The sequence below is a fragment of the Pongo pygmaeus genome, chromosome 21 (genome assembly GCF_028885625.2).
Source record: "Pongo pygmaeus isolate AG05252 chromosome 21, NHGRI_mPonPyg2-v2.0_pri, whole genome shotgun sequence".
Taxonomy (NCBI): domain Eukaryota; kingdom Metazoa; phylum Chordata; class Mammalia; order Primates; family Hominidae; genus Pongo; species Pongo pygmaeus.
Window position 1 is genome coordinate 37,048,927 of NC_072394.2, and position 19,217 is coordinate 37,068,143.

Sequence of the window (19,217 nt, forward strand, 5' to 3'; positions counted from 1 at the left end):
CTGACACTGGTTTGGGCCCCCAATTTACCCCTCTGACTTGATCTAGTACAATGTTCTAAGCTTTCCCAACTTCAGCTCTTCCTACTCCCATCTACCCCACAGGCTGCTGCCAAAGCAATCTTCCTGGAGCACTCACCTGCTCAGCATCCTTCAATTGCTTTATGTCTGCAGTCTGGCATACTATCTAGCACACTATAGGTACTTAGTAAATATTGGTAGAGGAGCTGCTTGACTTCATGAGTCAGTTGTACTGTCCACTAGTATCAGGAGGAAATTTCCTTTAGTTTTAAACAAAAGTTGCTTTATATAAAAAGTGGTGCGTAGAGACTGGCTTAAGAAATCATTTTTATCTTCTTTTATTTACTTATTCATTTTTTGCAGGTTGGACAAGTTCAGAAATCATTTTTAAATTTCTGGTCCATCCACATGTATGAATATACTATATTATTTATTTGATACATAGTTGTATAAAAAGTCTGGCTATATATATTCTTAGTGCTTAGACTTTCTAAAGAATAAGCCATAAATAGGAAATAAAAAAGAAAATACAAGCAGCACATTGTTATGTGGAAAAATGCTTCAACTCAGCAAGAATACAGAAAGAAAATCAAAGCAAAATAACTTCACAGTATGGTGACACATCTACTGAACTGGCAATCATAAATCAAACTTGAAAAGTCAGTGCTGGCAGATGGGGAGGTAAGTGGTCCACTTCTGTTTAGATACTGATGGTGGCACTGCAAACTGGCTCAGGCTTTCTGGTGAACAATCTGGTATAATTGCCTAATAAGAACAATACGACTTTTCACCTTGGCTCCAATGATTTAGCTAAAGAAACACACTTGAAGAAGATAATTTCAAGCTGGGCACAGTGGCTCACACCTGTAATCCCAGCACTTTGGGAGGCCAAGGCAGAAGGATCGCTTGAACCTAGGAGTTTGAGAGCAGCCTGGGCAACATGGCAAAACCCTGTCTCTACAAAAAAAACCAAAAATTAGCTGGGTGTGGTGGTGCATGTCTGTAGTCCCAGTTACTTGGGAGGGTGAGGTGAGAGGACTGCTTGCGCCCGGGAAGTTGAGGGTGCAGTGAACCATGACTGCGGCACTGCACATCCCATCCTGGGCAACAGAGTGAGACCCTGTCTCAAAAATAAGAAAAAGAAAAAGAAAACAAATAAAAACAAATTTCTGGCTGGGTGAAGTGGCTCATTCCTATAAACCTAGCACTTTGGGAGACCAAGGTGGGTGGGCGGATTGCGTGAGCCCAGGAATTCGAGACCAGTCTGGGCAACATGGCGAAACCCCACCTCTACAAAAAATTAGCCGGGTGTGGTGGCACACGCCTGTAGTCCCAGCTACTCAGGAGACTAAGGTGAGAGGATCGATTGAGCCTGGGAGATGGAGGCTGCAGTGAGCTGAGATTGTGCCACTGCACTCCAGCCTGGGTGACAGAGCAAGGCCCTGCTCTCAAAAAAAAAAAAAAACAAAAAAAATTTCTACATTATTTATATTAATTACAATATAAATGACGTATCTCAAACCTAAATAAAGACATATCTCAAATTCCCCAAATAAGAAAAAGATCAAGCAAACCATGAATCATTGTCTGCATCAACACAATATTATGAAATCACTTAAAATAACATGCATATGGCCTATTTCAATAAATGGAATACACACTCAGCTTTAGCAGTGCTTGTGATTAAGAAAGGCTCTGAAATCAGACATTTCTGGCACTGCCACCTGTACACTTTCAAGAAACATTTCTCTTGTAAGAATGGATTTGGACCATGTGGGGCCTGCATGCAGTTACTTCCTCTTGAAGAAACAGGTACTATTCTCATTTGAGTAGAAAAAGATGATTAGAGAGCAGGCTCTGGCATCAGATGGCCACAGTTCATATCTTAGCAATGTCATTCGCTGGTCCTGTGACCTTAAGTGACTTAACCTCCCAACATTCCAGTTTCAATTAATGTGTCTAATATGGCTAATACTAGACTAATATATGGCTAATAATATGACCTACTCCATAAGTTCTTATGAAGTTAAAATGAGACAATGCCTACAGAGTGCTTAGCACGGTGCCTGACATGTAATCCATTCTCAGTAAATGTCAGCAATTTGCATTCTTCAATTAATGTTTATTGATCACCTACTATGTTCCAAGCTTTGTTTTAGATGCCCATACTCCATTTAAATCCTATAAGAATCTTACAAGGTAAGTGTTATTATAAAGAAAAGTTAAAGAAATGAGCTCAGAGGGGATCATTAGTTGAGAAAAGAAAAATGCAAGATAGTTGCATTTGCAAATATGTAAAATAAAATGCACTTCTACATACCCAAGGATATGCATATAGTAGTGCCCCCCTACTAACCCCCTACTGAAACCATCACTTTTCATGGTTTCAGTTACCTGTTGTCAACTGTGGTCCTTAAATGGAAAATTCCAGAAACAAACAATTCATAAGTTTTAAATTGCACACCATTCTGAGTAGTGTGATGAAATCTCATGCCGTCCTGCTCTGTCCCACTCGAGACAAGAATCACCCCTTTGTCTAGTGTATCTCTGTCTGTTAGTCACTTAGTAGTTGTCACAGTTATTAGACAGAAAAAACATAGTATACGTAGGGTTCAGTACCAAATGCAGTTTCGGGCCTCCATTAGGGGCTTTAGAACATATCCCCTGCAGATATGGTGAGGTCTACTGTAGTTGGGACTTAATGATAACTAAGTCTACTTTGTTTAAAGTTAGTTAAGTTTCTATGTGTTTGTATTTTCAACTAGGAGCAAGCTTCCCACTGCCTTTACTAACCCGTGCCCTTCCTTCCCCCAAGCAGGAACCAGGCCATGTATTAAATGTCACTTGGGTGCTGGCTTCTGACCAGCAAGTGCTTACCTGGAGGAGATAGAGGAGTCCTGGGACAAACAAGGTGAGTGGGTACAGAGACTGGTATGTCGCTAAGGCAAGAAAAATAGCACTGAGGAAAGCACTCCCTGTAAAAAGAAAGAAATGTATGGAATAATCCAGCCTCATCAATCATGATTAGACTCAGCAAGTCCCTCTCAACACAAAACTTTCCATAACTGCTCACATAATGACCTGCCAAGTGCCTCCTGGTACACAAGGTGCTATGCAAATTCACACAGTAAGAGCTTCTTGGCTTGATTTCCGATGAAAGGAAACCAAGAAAGTCAAAACTATCTACCTTTGGCAACCTGAGACACTACAGGCATAATTCTTATAAAATTTTGAGACCCAGAACGATTTTACAAAATTTCAACCCAAAGATGTATAAAGGGATCAAGACTATTAACATCCATGTCCTATCTAATGTACCAATTTATTAAGCCTACAATTATTGCTTATGATATTTAGAGCTGGAAACCCATCCCTTTGACTGTTCCAACATTTATCACTCTTTACAACAGCCCTTCCTTACCTGCTACATCAATTTAGGTCATTTTTTTTTTTTCAAATGAAAGTATATTAATTTTACTACTAATGTCCTCACTTCCTATATAAAATGGACTACTATGGAATCATTAAACATGAGGCTATTAAGAATTTGCAATGACTTAGAAAGGTGTTTATAATATCCTATTAAATGAAGTTTATAAAAGAGACATATATTATCATTTATTTTATTTAAAAAAACGCACAAACATTTTTTAAAAGACTAAAAGCCAGCAGGCAAAGTAACTCACGCCTATAATCCCAGCACTTTGTGAGGCTGAGTCAGGCAGATCGAAACCAGGAGTTCGAGACCAGCCTAACCAACATGGTGAAACCTCGTCTCTACTAAAAATACAAACAATAGCCAGGTGTAGCGGTGGTAACCTGTAATCCCAGCTACTCAGGAGGCTGAGGCAGGAGAATTGTTTGAAACTGGGAGGCAGAGGTTGCAGTGAGCTGAGATTGTGCCATAGCACTCCAGCCTGGGTGTCCAGGCAAAAGTTTACAGTAGGGGCGGAGCCCTCATGGAGAACCTCTGCTAGGGCAGTGCGGAAGGGAAATGTGGGGTTGGAGCCCCCACACAGAGTCCCTACTGGGGCACCACCTAGTGGAGCTGAGAAGAGAGTCACTGTCCTCCAGATTCCAGAATGGTAGATCCACCGACAGCTTGCACCATGGGCCTGGAAAAGCCACAGACACTCAACACCAGCCTGTGAAAGCAGCTGAAAGGGAGGCTATACCCTGCAAAGCCACAAGGGTGGAGCTGCCCAAGACCATGGGAACCCCCCTCTTACATCAGCATGACCCAGATGTGAGACATGGAGTCAAAGAAGATCATTTTGGAACTTTAAGATTTGTCTGCCCTGCTGGATTTCCAACTTGCATGCGGCCTGTAGCCCCTTTGGTTTGGCCAATTTCTCCTATTTGTAACGGATGTATTTACCTAATGCCTATACCCTCACTGTATCTAGGAAGTAACTAATTTGCTTTTGATTTTACAGGCTCATAGGCGGAAGGGACTTGCCTTGTCTCAGATGAGACTTTGGGCTGTGCACTTTTGGGTTAATGCTGAAATGAGTTAAGACTTTGGGGGACTGTTGGGAGGGCATGATTGGTTTTGAAATGTGAGGACATGAGATTTAGAGGGGCTGAGGCAGAATGAAATGGTTTGGCTGTGTCCTCACCCAAATCTCAACTTGAATTGTATCTCTCAGAATTCCCATGTGTTGTGGAAGAGACCCAGGGGAAGGTAATTTAATCATGGGAGCTGCTGGTCTTTCCCATGCTATTCTCGTAATAGTGAATGAGTCTCACAAAATCTAATGGTTTATCAGGGGTTTCTGCTTTTGCTTCTTCCTCATTCTCTCTTGCCACCACCATGTAAGAAGTGCCTTTTGCCCTCCACCATGCTTGTGAGACCTTCCCCAGCCATGTGGAACTATAAGTTCAATTAAACCTCTTTCTTTCATAAATTGCCCAGTCTCAGACTACCAAAAAAAATAAATAAATAGAAGACTAAAACCTGAGGCCACAAAGTTCACAGTGGTTATCTCTGGGTAGTGGAATTATGAACAATTTTTCGTTTTTGCTTCACTGCATTTTTTAAACTTTCTAAAATGAACATGCTTTGTTTTTGTCATTAGAAAAAAGCTAATTTCTTTGAAAAAATAGCTATTCCCTTTCAGGTGGCTTAAGACAACAGGATACTCTAAAACTAAGGATAGAGAGCCCTAGTTTACAACAGGAGTTTCCAAGTGGCCCAGAAATCAGTAGGGTGCAATTGATGGTCCAAGATATAAAGCCCAACAGGTGTCTTGTAATGATGTTTTTTAAAATGACAATACCCATGCTCACTCTCATTAGTGTGGGGTCAACTATTTACTGGAAATAACAGGCAGGGCATGATGGTTCACAAATGTAATCCAAGCACTTTGAAAGGCAAAGGTGGGAGGACTATTTGAACCCAGAAGTTAGAGACTAGCTTGGGCAACATAGTAAAACCCCATCTCTACAAAAATAAAAATAAAAAAATAAGCTGGGTGTGGTGTTACACACCTGTGGTCCCAGCTACTTAGGAGGCTGAGGTGGGAGGATCACTTAAGCCCTAGAGGTTGAGGCTGCAGTGAGCTATGACTGAACCACCACACTCCAGCCTGGGTGACAGAGTAAGACCCTGTTTCAAATAAAAAAATAAAAATAACACATCCTCTCAATGGTGTTTCATAAAAGGAGGAACCAGTCACTCCAGTCCAAGGAGTTTTACCCCTCTGCTAATCCAGCTCTAAAGACAAACAGGAAGAGATTACTGATGAGATCTTTTACCACCAAAGTGGTCTGTATACTTAAAACATCTAAAAACTACCTTGGAAAACAGAGGGTTATAAATGTGACAACTTCACAGATGAGAGAGTGGAGACAAAAGAACTTAGTGTGCTTTATTCTTCAAACCAAGAAAACTCACCAGCTAGAACAACCCTAGTTGACAGAAAGTAGAAGGGAGGCAGAGAAAGAGAGAAGCTAGAAGTAATAGGACAGAATTCTATGGGGAGGGGGGCTGTCTCGCCATATTGACAGTGCCAGTCATGATGTCCTGTATCCAGGGTACTCATAAATATGACTGTGTAGGAACAGGATCACGCCCAGCTAAGCTGTGACACCAGCAGTGGCACGCACACATCTGCTGAGCCACAGACTCTAAACTCAGAACCAGGTCACTCTGGGATAGGGAGGTGGCAGTAGTAGGAAAGGTGCTGTTCTGGAGTCCAATGGCTAGGGTGGGCTAGGGATTGATTCTTTGATTGGGTCAAAAATCTGAATGATGTTTTGGTGGGAAACTGGCCAAGAGAGGAAAAACACTGAAAATAACTTTTTAACTTAACCTGGTTCTCTACGGATTGGAAGCAGGCGAGAGAAGAGGCCCATGTGTCTGTTACCAGAGGACGGAGGCTAATGCTCCAACTCCATCCATTCATGTAGCATGGTGAAAACAAACACGTGACTTTCTCCTCTCTCTCCCAGAGGAGACACAAGGAGCGAAATCAACACAGCCATCTCTTGCCCTAATTGCCTGAGGTTAATAATTGCTTGTCTGAAACTGACTGTTTATAAGGCCCAAGAGAGAAAAAGAGGCTCACAGCCTAGTCAAATGGACTTGTGAGTTTTAGAATACTTGCTCCTAGGATCAGGAAGAAGCAGTCTTCCTTCCATAGACTGAAGTAGTCTTTGGGAAGGAAAAATCTGTTCCTCCTGCTATTCTTTGTCAGTAACTGGCATCAACATCTAGCCAGATACCCTGGCAACCCTTCACCCTCCAGCTCCCATGTTCTTCCTTCCACCAGTCACCAAGCCATGTGGATCCAACCCTGAAGCATTTATCCTTTCAGTTCTTGCTCTTGCCATCTCTCTCCAGCAGCTTTTCCCTCTCCTCCTTAACGGTCTCCCAATCGCCTCCCATCCAAGTCCATCTACAGAAGCACCAAAGGAACCTTCTAAAACAGTTTAGATTGTGGCAAGCCAGTCTTTAAAGACTTCTGATGGTTCCATTTCATCTATTGGGTTAAGTCTAAACTCCAACAGCAAACAAGACCCTTCACCACTGGGTCTCATTTCTCCAGTTTCACCTCTTACCACTCTTCCACACATGCCCTGTCCTCCAGCTACACTGGACTATTCTCAATTTCTGAAAACATCACGCTGTTTCATTCTTCTGTGTCTGTTCTTAGGCTATTCCTTCTGCCCAAGCCATCCTTCTCTGCCCTCTTTCTAGTAGAAAGCATTCCTTCGATAGCCAGGTGAAAGGTCCCTTTGTCTATGAGCCCAAGCAAAGGTGGTAACAACCGTGATTATAGTTAACATTTATGGATCACTTGCTAGGTGCCAGGCACTGTACTGTATCCTCTGCATCAAGAACAGTTCCTGACTTGGCCGGGCACGGTCGCTCATGCCTGTAATCCCAGCACTTTGGGAGGCCGAGGCGGGCGGATCACGAGGTCGGGAGATCGAGACCATCCTGACTAACACGGTGAAACCCTGTCTCTACTAAAAATACAAAAAATTAGCCGGGAATGGTGGTGGGCGCCTATAGTCCCAGCTACTCGGGAGGCTGAGGCAGGAGAATGGCGTGAATCCGAGAGGCGGAGCTTGCAGTGAGCTGAGATCGCGCCACTGCACGCGACATAGCGAGACTCTACCTAAAAAAAACACAAAAACAAAAACAGTTCCTGACTCAAAAGGTCCTCAGGAAACATCACAACAGCCCTGTGAAAGCTCTATTTCTGCTCCTTATAACAGCTTTACTGAGATAAAAACCACACATTCTACCCATTTTACAGGTCAAGAAATCAAGACACAGAAACAGAAAAAGCTTCAGTAACGTGACCAAAACCACACAGCTGACTCCGGTACCCACTGCTAATCCCTGTGTTAATAAGCCTATCTCATTCAATACTGATGCTATCTTATAATAATCTGCATATGTTTCTCTCTCTCCCCATTTCTCTGTGAGTTTCTCAAGGGCAATACATTTATCTTAACTTTGGCTCTCCAGCACCTAGTACAGTTCCTGCACATGTGATAAATGAACAAATGAAGAAATGAATGAATGGATATCATTCAGCAATACATAGGAAATCCTTTTTAAAAATACGAGAATATTAAAGGAAACCAATGTTCTTGAGGAAGAAAAACTTATGAAGTGTAATACACAGAGTCATGAACACAGGCAAAGCACAAAATAAATCTGACTCAAATAAAGCAGAGCCTGCAGAATAGTGGTTGAGGGTTTGTTGTGGCAGGGGGCTGGCACAGAGAATGCTCTCTGTGGAGTAAACTATTGCATGGCTGAGGCCCGCAGTCTGGGGGCAGAAACACGGTGCTGCAACAGTCAGTAGGTTGGTGTGTGGGAAGTCTGGGTGTGGGATGCTGGGACAGGTGTGGACAGGGCGGACGCAAAGCCTGAGCAAAAGTGAGGGCGAGTATGGAGGCAGGCAGGAGACTCAGAAAGGGCTATGTGTTTTGAAAAAAGCTAGAAGGGGTAAAAAGGAGTTAGGAAGGCAGAGGAGGAATGATATGTGCTTGGGGCAGAGTCAGAGAAGATCAAGGAAAGTGAGAAGTGACTTCAAATATTTTAAACAAACTGTGCAATAAGCAAACATTTCTGGAGTTTGCTCTATACAAAGAGTGTGCTGGGCGCCAGGAAACCTGGTGACTCAGATAGTCTCTGTCCTCAGGGAGCTCCCAGTAAACAATTACAAAATACAGGAGGAAAGTACAAAGGAAGCAGACCTAGCCCATCAGGGGAAGCTGGCACCTGAGTTTTGAACACTGAGTAGGTGAGGCTGGGCAGTCCAAGGCTGTGCACAGGCTGGAATGCAAGAGAGAATGGTGTGCCGGGGTGTGGGGGTGGGTACTGTAATTAGCTCAATATAGCCAAAACAGGGCAAGAGCTGGGAGGAGTGACAGGAAAGAGAACACAAAAGGGGCTCCTGTGGATGCTAGTACCACTGTTTCTTAATCTGGGTGCTGGTTACTCAACGTTTCATGAAAATTCATGTATCTGTACACTAATGAGTTATACATTTTTCTGTATATATGTCATACTTCAATAAAAAGTTACAATCCGGCTGGGCGTGGTGGCTCACGCCTGTAATCTCAGCACTTTGGGAGGCTGAGGAGGGTGGATCACAAGGTCAGGAGTTCGAGACCAGCCTGGCCAATATGGTGAAACCCCATCTCTACTAAAAGTACAAAAATTAGCCAGGCGTGGTGGCGGGCACATGTAGTCCCAGCTACTTGGGAGGCTGAGGCAGGAGAATCGCTTGAACCTGGGAGGCAGAGGTTGCAGTGAGTCGAGATCATGCTACCACACTCCAGCCTGGGCGACAGAGCAAGACTCCATCTCAAAAAAAACAAAAACAACAAAAAAGTTACAATCCAAAAAGTCTCAGCAAGCAAGTAGGAGTCAGATTACAGAGAGCTAAGCTTGCACAGTCATCCAAAAACATCTACCTACAGGCGCAGACAGGATACCTGAAATCATGTCTAAAATGGCAGCCTCATGTGGGCAAGAGCTAGGGCACCACGCTGGCCTAACCAGAAGGAACTTTGCCAAGAGGACTAAGAGTTTTACCCCAAAATGATATAATCTACCATTTGCTAGGGCAGCTCAGATGCACAGGCACTAGGCTTTCTATACAAGCCTTGATATTTAGCCTTATCCTAGGGATATTAGAGTAAATCAATCAAATGTGTATGTACATTGGCTGTAGTATCAGGAAATTTCATTATCTACTCAATCTAGCTTTGAATATGTTATGTTTTCTAACTCTCTATTTGTGTCAGGGTGGGGGCCAAAAGCCTCAGCAAGACCGGGGGTAATAATTTGCCTCCAGGGACTGCACCTTTTAGTGATCTGGGCCTGGGTGGGTGACACAGCTACAGGAGTGAGCAGGAATGTAATGAGGTGGGGCCATGGGGACTGGTTCAGGACAGGGACTTCAAGTGGAGTAATCAGAGAATAAAGAGATTGGGTCACAGGTGATGACCTATACCAAGACAGGAAGAAACACACTGGAATGTAGTCAAAAGGGCTCAGGTCCCACGGGACTATCAGAAAAGGAAGTTGCACCAGGGTGTGGGGCAACAAGTGAGACTGCCCAGGAGGAGGAGATCCTGGGGGCAGGGCCAATGTATTATATTCCTTGCCAAGTGTGTTCTTTTAACGGGGCAGCCTCTCTCAGAGCAATCCGTACATATCAGTGATAACGATGATAATTTATTGAGCGCTTACTCTGTTCCAGCCATGACTGTAAGCACTTTACTTGCCTTAAGCCATTTAGTCTTTTCAATAATTCCATGAAGTGGATACAATTACTGTCCCCATTTCACAGATAATGAAACTGAAAGACAGAGAAGTTATTTGTCTGGGGTCACGAAACTAGTGAATGAGAGCAATAGGATTTAAACCAAATGGTTTTACTTCAGACCCCATGTTCTGACTGCATCACTGTGCCACCCTTGATCTCAATCTGTGTCTGCACCATAAAAATAGCAATAGGCAGAGCAACTAGTTATTGAGTGGATTCTGCTAAGGAAGCACGCTAAGCATTTTATATTTCTTATTTATTCCTCCACCATCTCTAGGAGGTAGATATTCTGGGATCAAACTGAGGCTCTTGAGGCTACATGATTTGCTCAAGGCTACAGAGCTGGTAATTAGAATAAGCAGGCTTTGAAGTTGGGCTGACCTGACAAAAACTGAGTCCTTGAGTCCTCTATGACTTCTTCCATTGGCAGGGCTTTGGCCTACAGGAACCTCAACTGGAAGTGATGGGATCACCAGGCCTCAGGATCATCACTCTTCCATTGTTCCTCTAAGGCTACGCTCCAGGAAGAGAACCTCACTGAAACCTTCCAGGTCTCCCTATAAGGCCTATAAGGATGCTAACAATCATGAGGTCTCTTTTATTTTTTAATTTTTTTTACATGGTCTCGCTCTGTTGCCTAGATTGGAGTGCAGTGATGCGGTCATAGTTCACTGCACTCAAACTCCTGGGCTCAAGTGATCTGAGGGATCTTTTAAAAGGGAGGATACTATTAAGAATAGCAACCAATACCATCTGAGCAGTTATTACATGCCTCCATACCATTTGTCATACCATTCATTCTTTATATTCACTCTATAAGGCAGACACTCTTTCATCCCCATGCTACAGATAAGGAAACTGAGGCTTAGAACTGTTAAGTGACTTGCCCAAGGTGATAGAGCCAGGAAACAGTGGAGCTGGGATTAGCCACCAGATCTATCTAACATGAGAGCAGCCTGGGCTCTTACTCATGCTTGAATACCTTCTGATAGCACTGATCCTTCTTTCTCCTTGGCAAGCAAGTCCTGTCACATGGCCTTTTTTGGTGGCATAAGGAAAGTTGGAAGAACCCTTAGGTGGCAAACTTCAAGAATATCTTGCTGTTGACAAACACCAATGGTGAAAAAGCAGGACCATCTATTAGCATCTGTTTGTTTGTTTTCCTTTTTAAAGCCTAATGAAGACTACTTCCCAGGGAAGGAGTTTTTAATTAGCTCACTGAAAGGCAGAGTACACTTTGCCCAAGCAACAGCCTTCAAAGCGAAACTTAAGCTGCTCCACTAAACTAATATCAACCTGCCTAAAGACCTGTGTTTCCCAGCCAACACTACAATAAGGACATCACAATACAATGGCCCGGGCCTTGTCCTGGCCTGCGTCTCTCAGAGTGTCCCAGGCAACCCTGGGCTGCCACAAAGGAAGCCATGGGAAAGCAAGCAGCAAGAGTCAAGGAGACAGAGCAAACAAGGTCACTCCCTTCTGTGGTGTATCTGCTCCATGGAAGTCTGGGGAGCATTGCTAAGTTTACTTCCACTGCCCCTGTCATCTTATCAATCAAGTTAATTTAATTTAGTTTTTAATTATGTACTCACTGAAGAAACTTTGGAAAAAAACATATGAGGCCGGGCATGGTGGCTCACGCCTGTAACCCCAGCACTTTGGGAGGCCAAGGCGGGTGGATCACCTGAGGTCGGGAGTACAAGACCAGCCTGACCAACATGGAGAAACCCCATCTCTACGAAAAATGCAAAATTTGGATGTGGTGGTGCATGCCTGTAATCCCAGCTATTTGGGAAACTGAGGCAGGAGAATCACCTGAACCCAGCAGGCAGAGGTTGTGGTGAGCCGAGATCGTGCCATTGCACTCCAGCCTGGGGAACAAAAGCGAAACTCCATCTCAGAACACACACACACACACAAAACTATATCTATATCTATATGAAAAGGAAATAAAACTCACCCATGAACTTAATCTACAGGAACAAGTATTATCCTTATGGGATCTATTTTCTAACTATTTTTGTTGCTTTAACATAGTTGAGATTCATTAAAATGCTGGGCACGGTGGCTCACACCTGTAAGCCCAGCACTTTGGAAGGCTGAGGCAGGTGGATTGCTTGAGGCTTAGAGTTCAAGACCAGCCTGGACAACAGAGCAAGATCTGGTCTTTACAAAAAACCTTTAAAATTCAGAGATTACAGCACTGCACTCCAGCCTGGGCAACAGAACAAGACTCTGTCTCAAAAAAAAAAAAAAAGAAAGAAAGAAAAAAAAAAAAGAAAGAAAAAAAAAAAAACCAACCAGGCATGGTGGTGCATGCCTGTCGTCTCAGCTACATGGGAGGATGGGGTGGGAGGATCACTTGAGCCTAGGAGTGTGAAGTTACAGTGAGCTATGACTGTGCCACTGCACTTCAGCCTGAGTGACCTGGGTGACAGAGTAAGACCCTGTCTCCAAAAAACAAAATTAGATTAAAAATATATATATATATATATATAAAATTTTACATTGTTTAAAAAAAATTTGTTTTCATGTAGTTTAAAATTATATTTAAATATCATGTGCATAATATTCTACTACATGGGTAAACCATATTTTACTTAACCACTCCTCTCTGAAGTATTTTCTAATTTTTCCAGTGATTATAAATAATTCTGCAATTAATAACTTTGCAGCATAAAGCTTTGTGTCTTTATTTCTGCATTACTTTAGGATAGGTTCTCAAAAGTAGAATAAAAATCAAAACTACAAACATTTTATCCCCAGGTGGATAGTGTTAGAAAAATAAATGAATAAAATTTTTAAAAACTCCAAACTTTTTTTTTTTTTTTTTGGAGACAGAGTTTCGCTTTTGTTGCCCAGGCTGAAGTGCAATGGCGTGATCTTGGCTCACCGCAACCGCCACCTCCCGGGTTCAAGCGATTCTCCTGCCTCAGCCTCCCGAGTAGTTGGGATTACAGGTACCCGCCACCACGCCCTGCTAATTTTTGTATTTTTCGTAGAGACACGGTCTTGCCATGTTGGCCAGGCTAGTCATGAACTCCTGACCTCGGGTGATCCACCTGCCTTGGCATCCAAAGTACTGGGAATTACAGGTGTGAGCCACCGCGCCTGGCCAAAAAAACTCCAAACATTTTAAGACTGCCCATGGTTGTACAAATTTATCAGCCAACTTCCATATGGGAGAATATCTATTTGATAGAACATCTGCCAGAACTGGGAATTAGCTTCTAAAATCTTTACCAATTTCTGAGGCAAAAAAAAAAAAAAGCTTTCAAAAGTTTTTAGATTTCAATTTGCTTTTCTTTATTATCCATGGAGTTGAATATTTTTCCATAATTTTCAGTGATTTATATTCCTTTTCTTGTGAATTTTCTCAAATATTTTCTTTTTTAGGATAAAAAGTAAATTATTCCTTCATTAATTTTATTAAATAATTTTATTAATATTATGCGGTAAAATGTGAACTATAGAAATATAACTTGCAGAATTTATAACTGAACTAACTGTATTATATATACTGTTAGCAGAGATTATTAAAATACTCAAAGAGCTAGAGTGGTTCAGAGACCTAGCTAAAATAGAACTCTTCAAATATTTTAACAGATTAGAAATGTTGTTTGTGAGGGTCTCTATTTATAGTAGCAAATAATGGAAAACAAATGTCCAACAAAAGAGAAAGGCTGGGACCTCATAACAAATACGCAAGAGAAACTGAAGTGGACGTGGGGCAGAGTGATGAAAGACTTCCTTTCCAATTTATAGGTCTGAATTTCTTTTATTCTTACCAAGTGCTTAAATTACTTCCAAAATTAAATTTAAATTTAAAGGAAATGACAAATATGTGACCAATGTCAGACATGATTCATATGAAATAAGTGATAAAAGTAAAACAAAATTATGTATATAACATTATGAAAATGTCTATGAATTCATTAAACAAAAGTCTGGAGTGATATAAAAATTTTTTTTTGCTCTGTGGAACAAAAAAAAAAACCACGGCTGTGAAAGAGATACATATAACTTACTTACATGTTTTTTTTCCCCAGACAAAAACCTTTTCATTGACTTACAGGTCATAAAATATATTTTTTAATGGCATACTTTACATTTTTATGAGCGACTCCTAGGAAAACAAATAAACATGCACCTTCTGAGGGCATGTCTTCAGTTTCTCTATCTTTGCACTCGGCTATTTTAAAGGTGACATTTCCAAAGGCCAGTACTTGGTCCCTTCTGCCAGGCTGCTGCATATAGTCTTTATTTTAATGGACACCAGACACCTTAATAAATGACAACCTATCTGAACCTGACACTCTGGAAACAGGGATTAAGGCAGGGAGAATTCACAGACAGCAGAGTATTTACTGTTAAGAGTTATTTCTGACAAAATGACTACCACATTTCTTCAGAACAAGACAATTCAGGCTATGCAATATCTAGCCATTTTAAGTAACTCAATAATAAATTAAACTAATAGGCCTACAGAAAGACCACTCATAAGCATTCCAAGAGAAACAATCTCTTATAAAGACCTAAGGCATCCTCAGGTGCCACCCCAGAAAAGGTAAGCAAACTGTAAGTAAAAGGTTCTACGTACAACTTTTTACTCTTTACTTCCTGAGGACAAAAACTATTTAACAATAGTGTACAAATATAAGGACTGTTACACGCTTCTTATGGGAGTATAAATGTGGCAATACATTTCAGAAATCTGACTGGGTGTGGTGGTTCACGCCTGTAATCTCAGCACTCAAGGAGGTAGAGATGGGAGGACAGCTTGAGCCCAGGAGTTCAAGACCAGCCTGGGCAACACAGTGAGACCCCATCATCCACAAAAAGGAAAAAAATCAATAAATTAATTCCAGAAATTGTTAAACAGTGGCAAATATTTCTATTTCTAGGACATTATAAGAAAATAACTAAACATGAGTGCAAAAATTGCTGTACATTAGAAAGTTAATTGTAATATTTAAACAGCTAAAAACTGGAAAATCACCTAAATATTTAATGATATATACATTGGCTAAAGAATTTCTATATTCATAAAATGAATATGCAGCCATTAAAAATGATAGACTAGAACTGGGCGCAGTGGCTCACACCTGTAACCCCAGCACTTTGGGAGGCCAAGGCAGGCAGATCACTTGGGGTCAGGAGTTTGAGACCAGCCTGACCAACATGGTGAAACCTTGTCTCTGCTAAAAATACAAAAATTAGCCGGGTGTGGTGGTGCGTGCCTGTAGTCCCAGCTACTTGAGAGGTTGAGGCACAAGAATCACTTGAACCCAGGAGGCAGAGGTTGCAAGGAACTGAGATCATGTCACTGCACTCCAACCTGGGCGACAGAGCGAGATTGTCTCAAAAAAAAAAAAGATAGATCAGACATTTACTGATACATGTTATATGTAGTAGGTTGTATTATTGGCCCCAATTTCCCCCCACCATGTCCAGGCCCTTTGCGGTATAACTTTGCAGTGCCTTCCTGTTGTGAACAGGATGGAAATCTCCACCCCTGGGCTCAGCCATGTGTAACATTTTTTTTTTTTCTTGAGATGGACTCTCGCTCTGTCGCCCAGGCTGGAGTGCAGTGGCACAGTCTCGGCTCACTGAAACCTCTGCCTCCCAGGTTCAAGCAATTCTCTGCCTCAGCCTCCCAAGTAGCTGGGATTACGGGTGCCTGTCACCATGCCCAGCTAATTTTTGTATTTTTAGTAGAAACGAGGTTTCACCATCTTGGCTAGGCTAGTCTTGAACTCCTGACCTCATGATCCACCTGCCTCAGCCTCCCAAAGTGCTGGGATTGCAGGCGTGAGCCACCATGCCGGGCCATATGTTACATTTTGATCAATGGGATACTAGCACATGTGATGCAACCAGGAACTTAAAAAGTGCATGCCTGACTAGGCTTGCTCACTATTGTGCTTCTGCCATTGCTATGAAAAGAACATACCTAAGTCTGTCCCCTGGCCCAAGAGGATGACAGCCATGTGGAGCAGAGCCCAACCTAGATTAGCCAACTCCAGCCAGCCACTGACGTGAAAATGAAGCCCATGTAACCAGCCAACTGACAAGCCATGTGCAACCTAGATCAGCTGACTCCTTGCTGACTTACAGATGTATGAGCTAAGTAAACACTTGTTGTTTTAAGCTACTGAATTCTGGAGTGGTTTATTAACATTTTTGTGGTACTAGCTAACTGATACAAGACTTAAAAGTCTGGAGGGAAAAATGTTGGAAAAATCTGGAAATATATAACCCAAATGCTTACAGAGGAACTTTTAGTTAAAAATAATAGATTGATCACATGTTTATCATCTCTCCCTCCAAAAATCTCACTAAAATGAAAACAAGAGATTAAAACCATATTAAATCACAAAGAAAATGAGGAGATTATAGCAAAACCAACTTTAACACAATAGTGAAAAAATACAAAGCAGGTGAGAGAATAATAAATCACTTGGTGATGTGGAAGAAATTACAGCTCAGTGGCCTACAAAGAGGATTACTAATAAAAATCAGCCAACTCACCCCACAGAACTTCTAAGAAATTCAGCACTGGAGTGCATCAGGTGCTATGGGAGGTGGGGGTATGGCACAGAGAAAAAAATCAAGTTGAAAGTTTATATACGGACCACTGAGAACAACAGGTGTTACCCCAACTATGTGCAGCCAAATGACCATTCCTGCATAACCCATCCCTCTAACTTTCTACTCTACCTGCAGAAGACCTCCGTTCTGGAGAAAGCTAACTAAGGGCACAAGTCTAGGAACTACTTTGCACAGTAATGGGCTGAGGAGAGGTGTGGGCTGAAAAGCAATGAGATTAAATAAAGTCTCCAGACTGAAACCAGCCACCTTCCCTGTTCCTGCTCTCACAACTCCAGCAGCTAGTCTTATGCACCCTCTACCCCACAAAAAAACCCTAACTCTGCTACCCCAGACAGGACTTTAGAGGATTCCTCTTTGGGAAAACTGAATAGTTTCAAAGGAAAATAAAACCTGCAGATGATGACATTTGTAAATGCCCCCGACCCAAAGAAAGAGGCCAGCCCACTGCCTGATTCCCTCTACAGTGAAAATGATCCACCAACAAGCTGTGCCCATGCACGGAGTCTCCAGTCAATATGTTAGTGCCTCATTTAAAAATTTTTTTTACTATTTTTTTTTTACAGATGGCTGTCACCCAAGCTGGAGTACAGTGGCACAATCATAGCTCACTGCAGCCTCAAACTCCTAGGCTCGAGCAATCCTTCTGCCTCAGCCTCCTGAGTAGCTGGGACTATAGGCAAGTACCATCACACCAGGCTAATTTCCTTTTTTTGTAGAGATGAGGTCTCACTATGTTGTCCAGGCTGGTCTTGAACTCCCGGCCTCAAGCAATCCTCCCACCTCAGCCTCCCAAAATGCTGGGATTATAGGTGTGAGTCATTGTGCCAGGCCATGTCTCACTCTTAAATAGAAACAGATAGCCAGGATTACCATACATATAAGAAAATCATATGGAAGAAATCCTCCCAAAACAAACAATTAAAAAAAAAAATACCAGGAAGACAAAGAGACTATGCTTGGAACAAATAGAAACTGAAAATATATATGTATAATCAGAGATATAATAGAGGATACTGTGGTGATAAAATAAAAATAGGATGCCTCAAAGAAACAACCAGAGACCAGATGTAAATGTATAAAAATGTAATAAATAAAATTTAAAACTCAATAGAGGAGCTGGAAGATAAAAATAAGGAAATGTCCCAGAAAAAGTAAGAGAAAGTAAGTAAAAATGATGGGAAAAACAATAGAAAATAAAATATGCATACTTGATCAATCAAGAAAATCCAATATCCAATAAACATCCAAAACAAGAGGACAGAGAGAACAGAGGTAGAATTTGGAAAAGTTGTTCAGGAACACCCACTAGAACTAAAGACACTGGTTTCCATATTGAAAGGGCCTACCAAGTGCTCAGCATAATGAATTTAAAAAGACGCATGTCCAGACATAGCATCATAAAATTTCAAAACGCTCAGGATAAAAAGAAGACACTTAATTTTTCTTCTTCTTTTTTTTTTTTTGAGACAGAGTCTTGCTCTGTCACCCGGGTTGGAGTGCAGTGGCGTGATCTCGACTCACCGCAAGCTCCGTCTCCCGGGTTCATGCCATTCTCCTGCCTCAGCCTCCTGAGTAGCTGGGACTACAGGTGCCAGCCACCATGCCCGGCTAATTTTATATATATATATATATATATATATATATATATATATTTTTTTTTTTTTTTAGTAGAGGCAGGACGGGGTTTCACCGTGTTTTCTTCTCCTTTTCTTGAGGCAGGGTCTCGCTCTGTCACCCAGGCTAGAGTGCAGTGTCACTATCTTGGCTCAATGTAGCCTTAACCTCCTGGGCTCAAGTGACCCTCCTGCCTCAGCCACCCAAGTAGATAGGACTATAGGCGCATGCCACCACACCTGGCTAATTTTGCTTATTTTTTGTAAAGATGAGGTCTCACTATGTTGCCCAGGCTGGTCTCAAATTCCTAGGCTCAAGAGATCCTCCTGCTTCAGCCTCCCAAAGTGCTAGGATTACAGGCTTGAGCCACTGTGCCTGGCCAGAAGATATTAAATATTTCAGGAAAAAAAACTGGGTTATATCCATGACCATAAAACTGCTCTGTAGCTACCAAGATACTAGAAGACAATGAAGCAACGCCTTCAAAATTCTAAAGGAAAAGTTATTCGAGTCTAGAATTCTCAATCCTACCCCACTATTAATTTGGTGCTAAACCAGAACAAAGATATTTTTTAGACATGGAATAACTCAAAATATGTATCTCATACACATTTTTTTTTTTTTAGACGGAGTCTCACTCTGTCGCCCAGGCTGGAGTTCAGTGGCGCGATCTTG

The 19,217-nt window shown here is 42.0% G+C and overlaps 1 protein-coding gene across 1 annotated transcript in view; it reads right to left on the minus strand.

The window, feature by feature from the left end:
- The window catches only part of PIGU (phosphatidylinositol glycan anchor biosynthesis class U), a 114,278-nt gene that overhangs the window by 53,391 nt on the left and 41,670 nt on the right, over positions 1 to 19,217 (minus strand). The window contains exon 7 of the mRNA XM_054466731.1: positions 2,896 to 2,993. Within this exon, the coding sequence (XP_054322706.1) occupies positions 2,896 to 2,993 (98 nt within the window). The remainder of the gene's footprint in view (positions 1 to 2,895; positions 2,994 to 19,217) is intronic.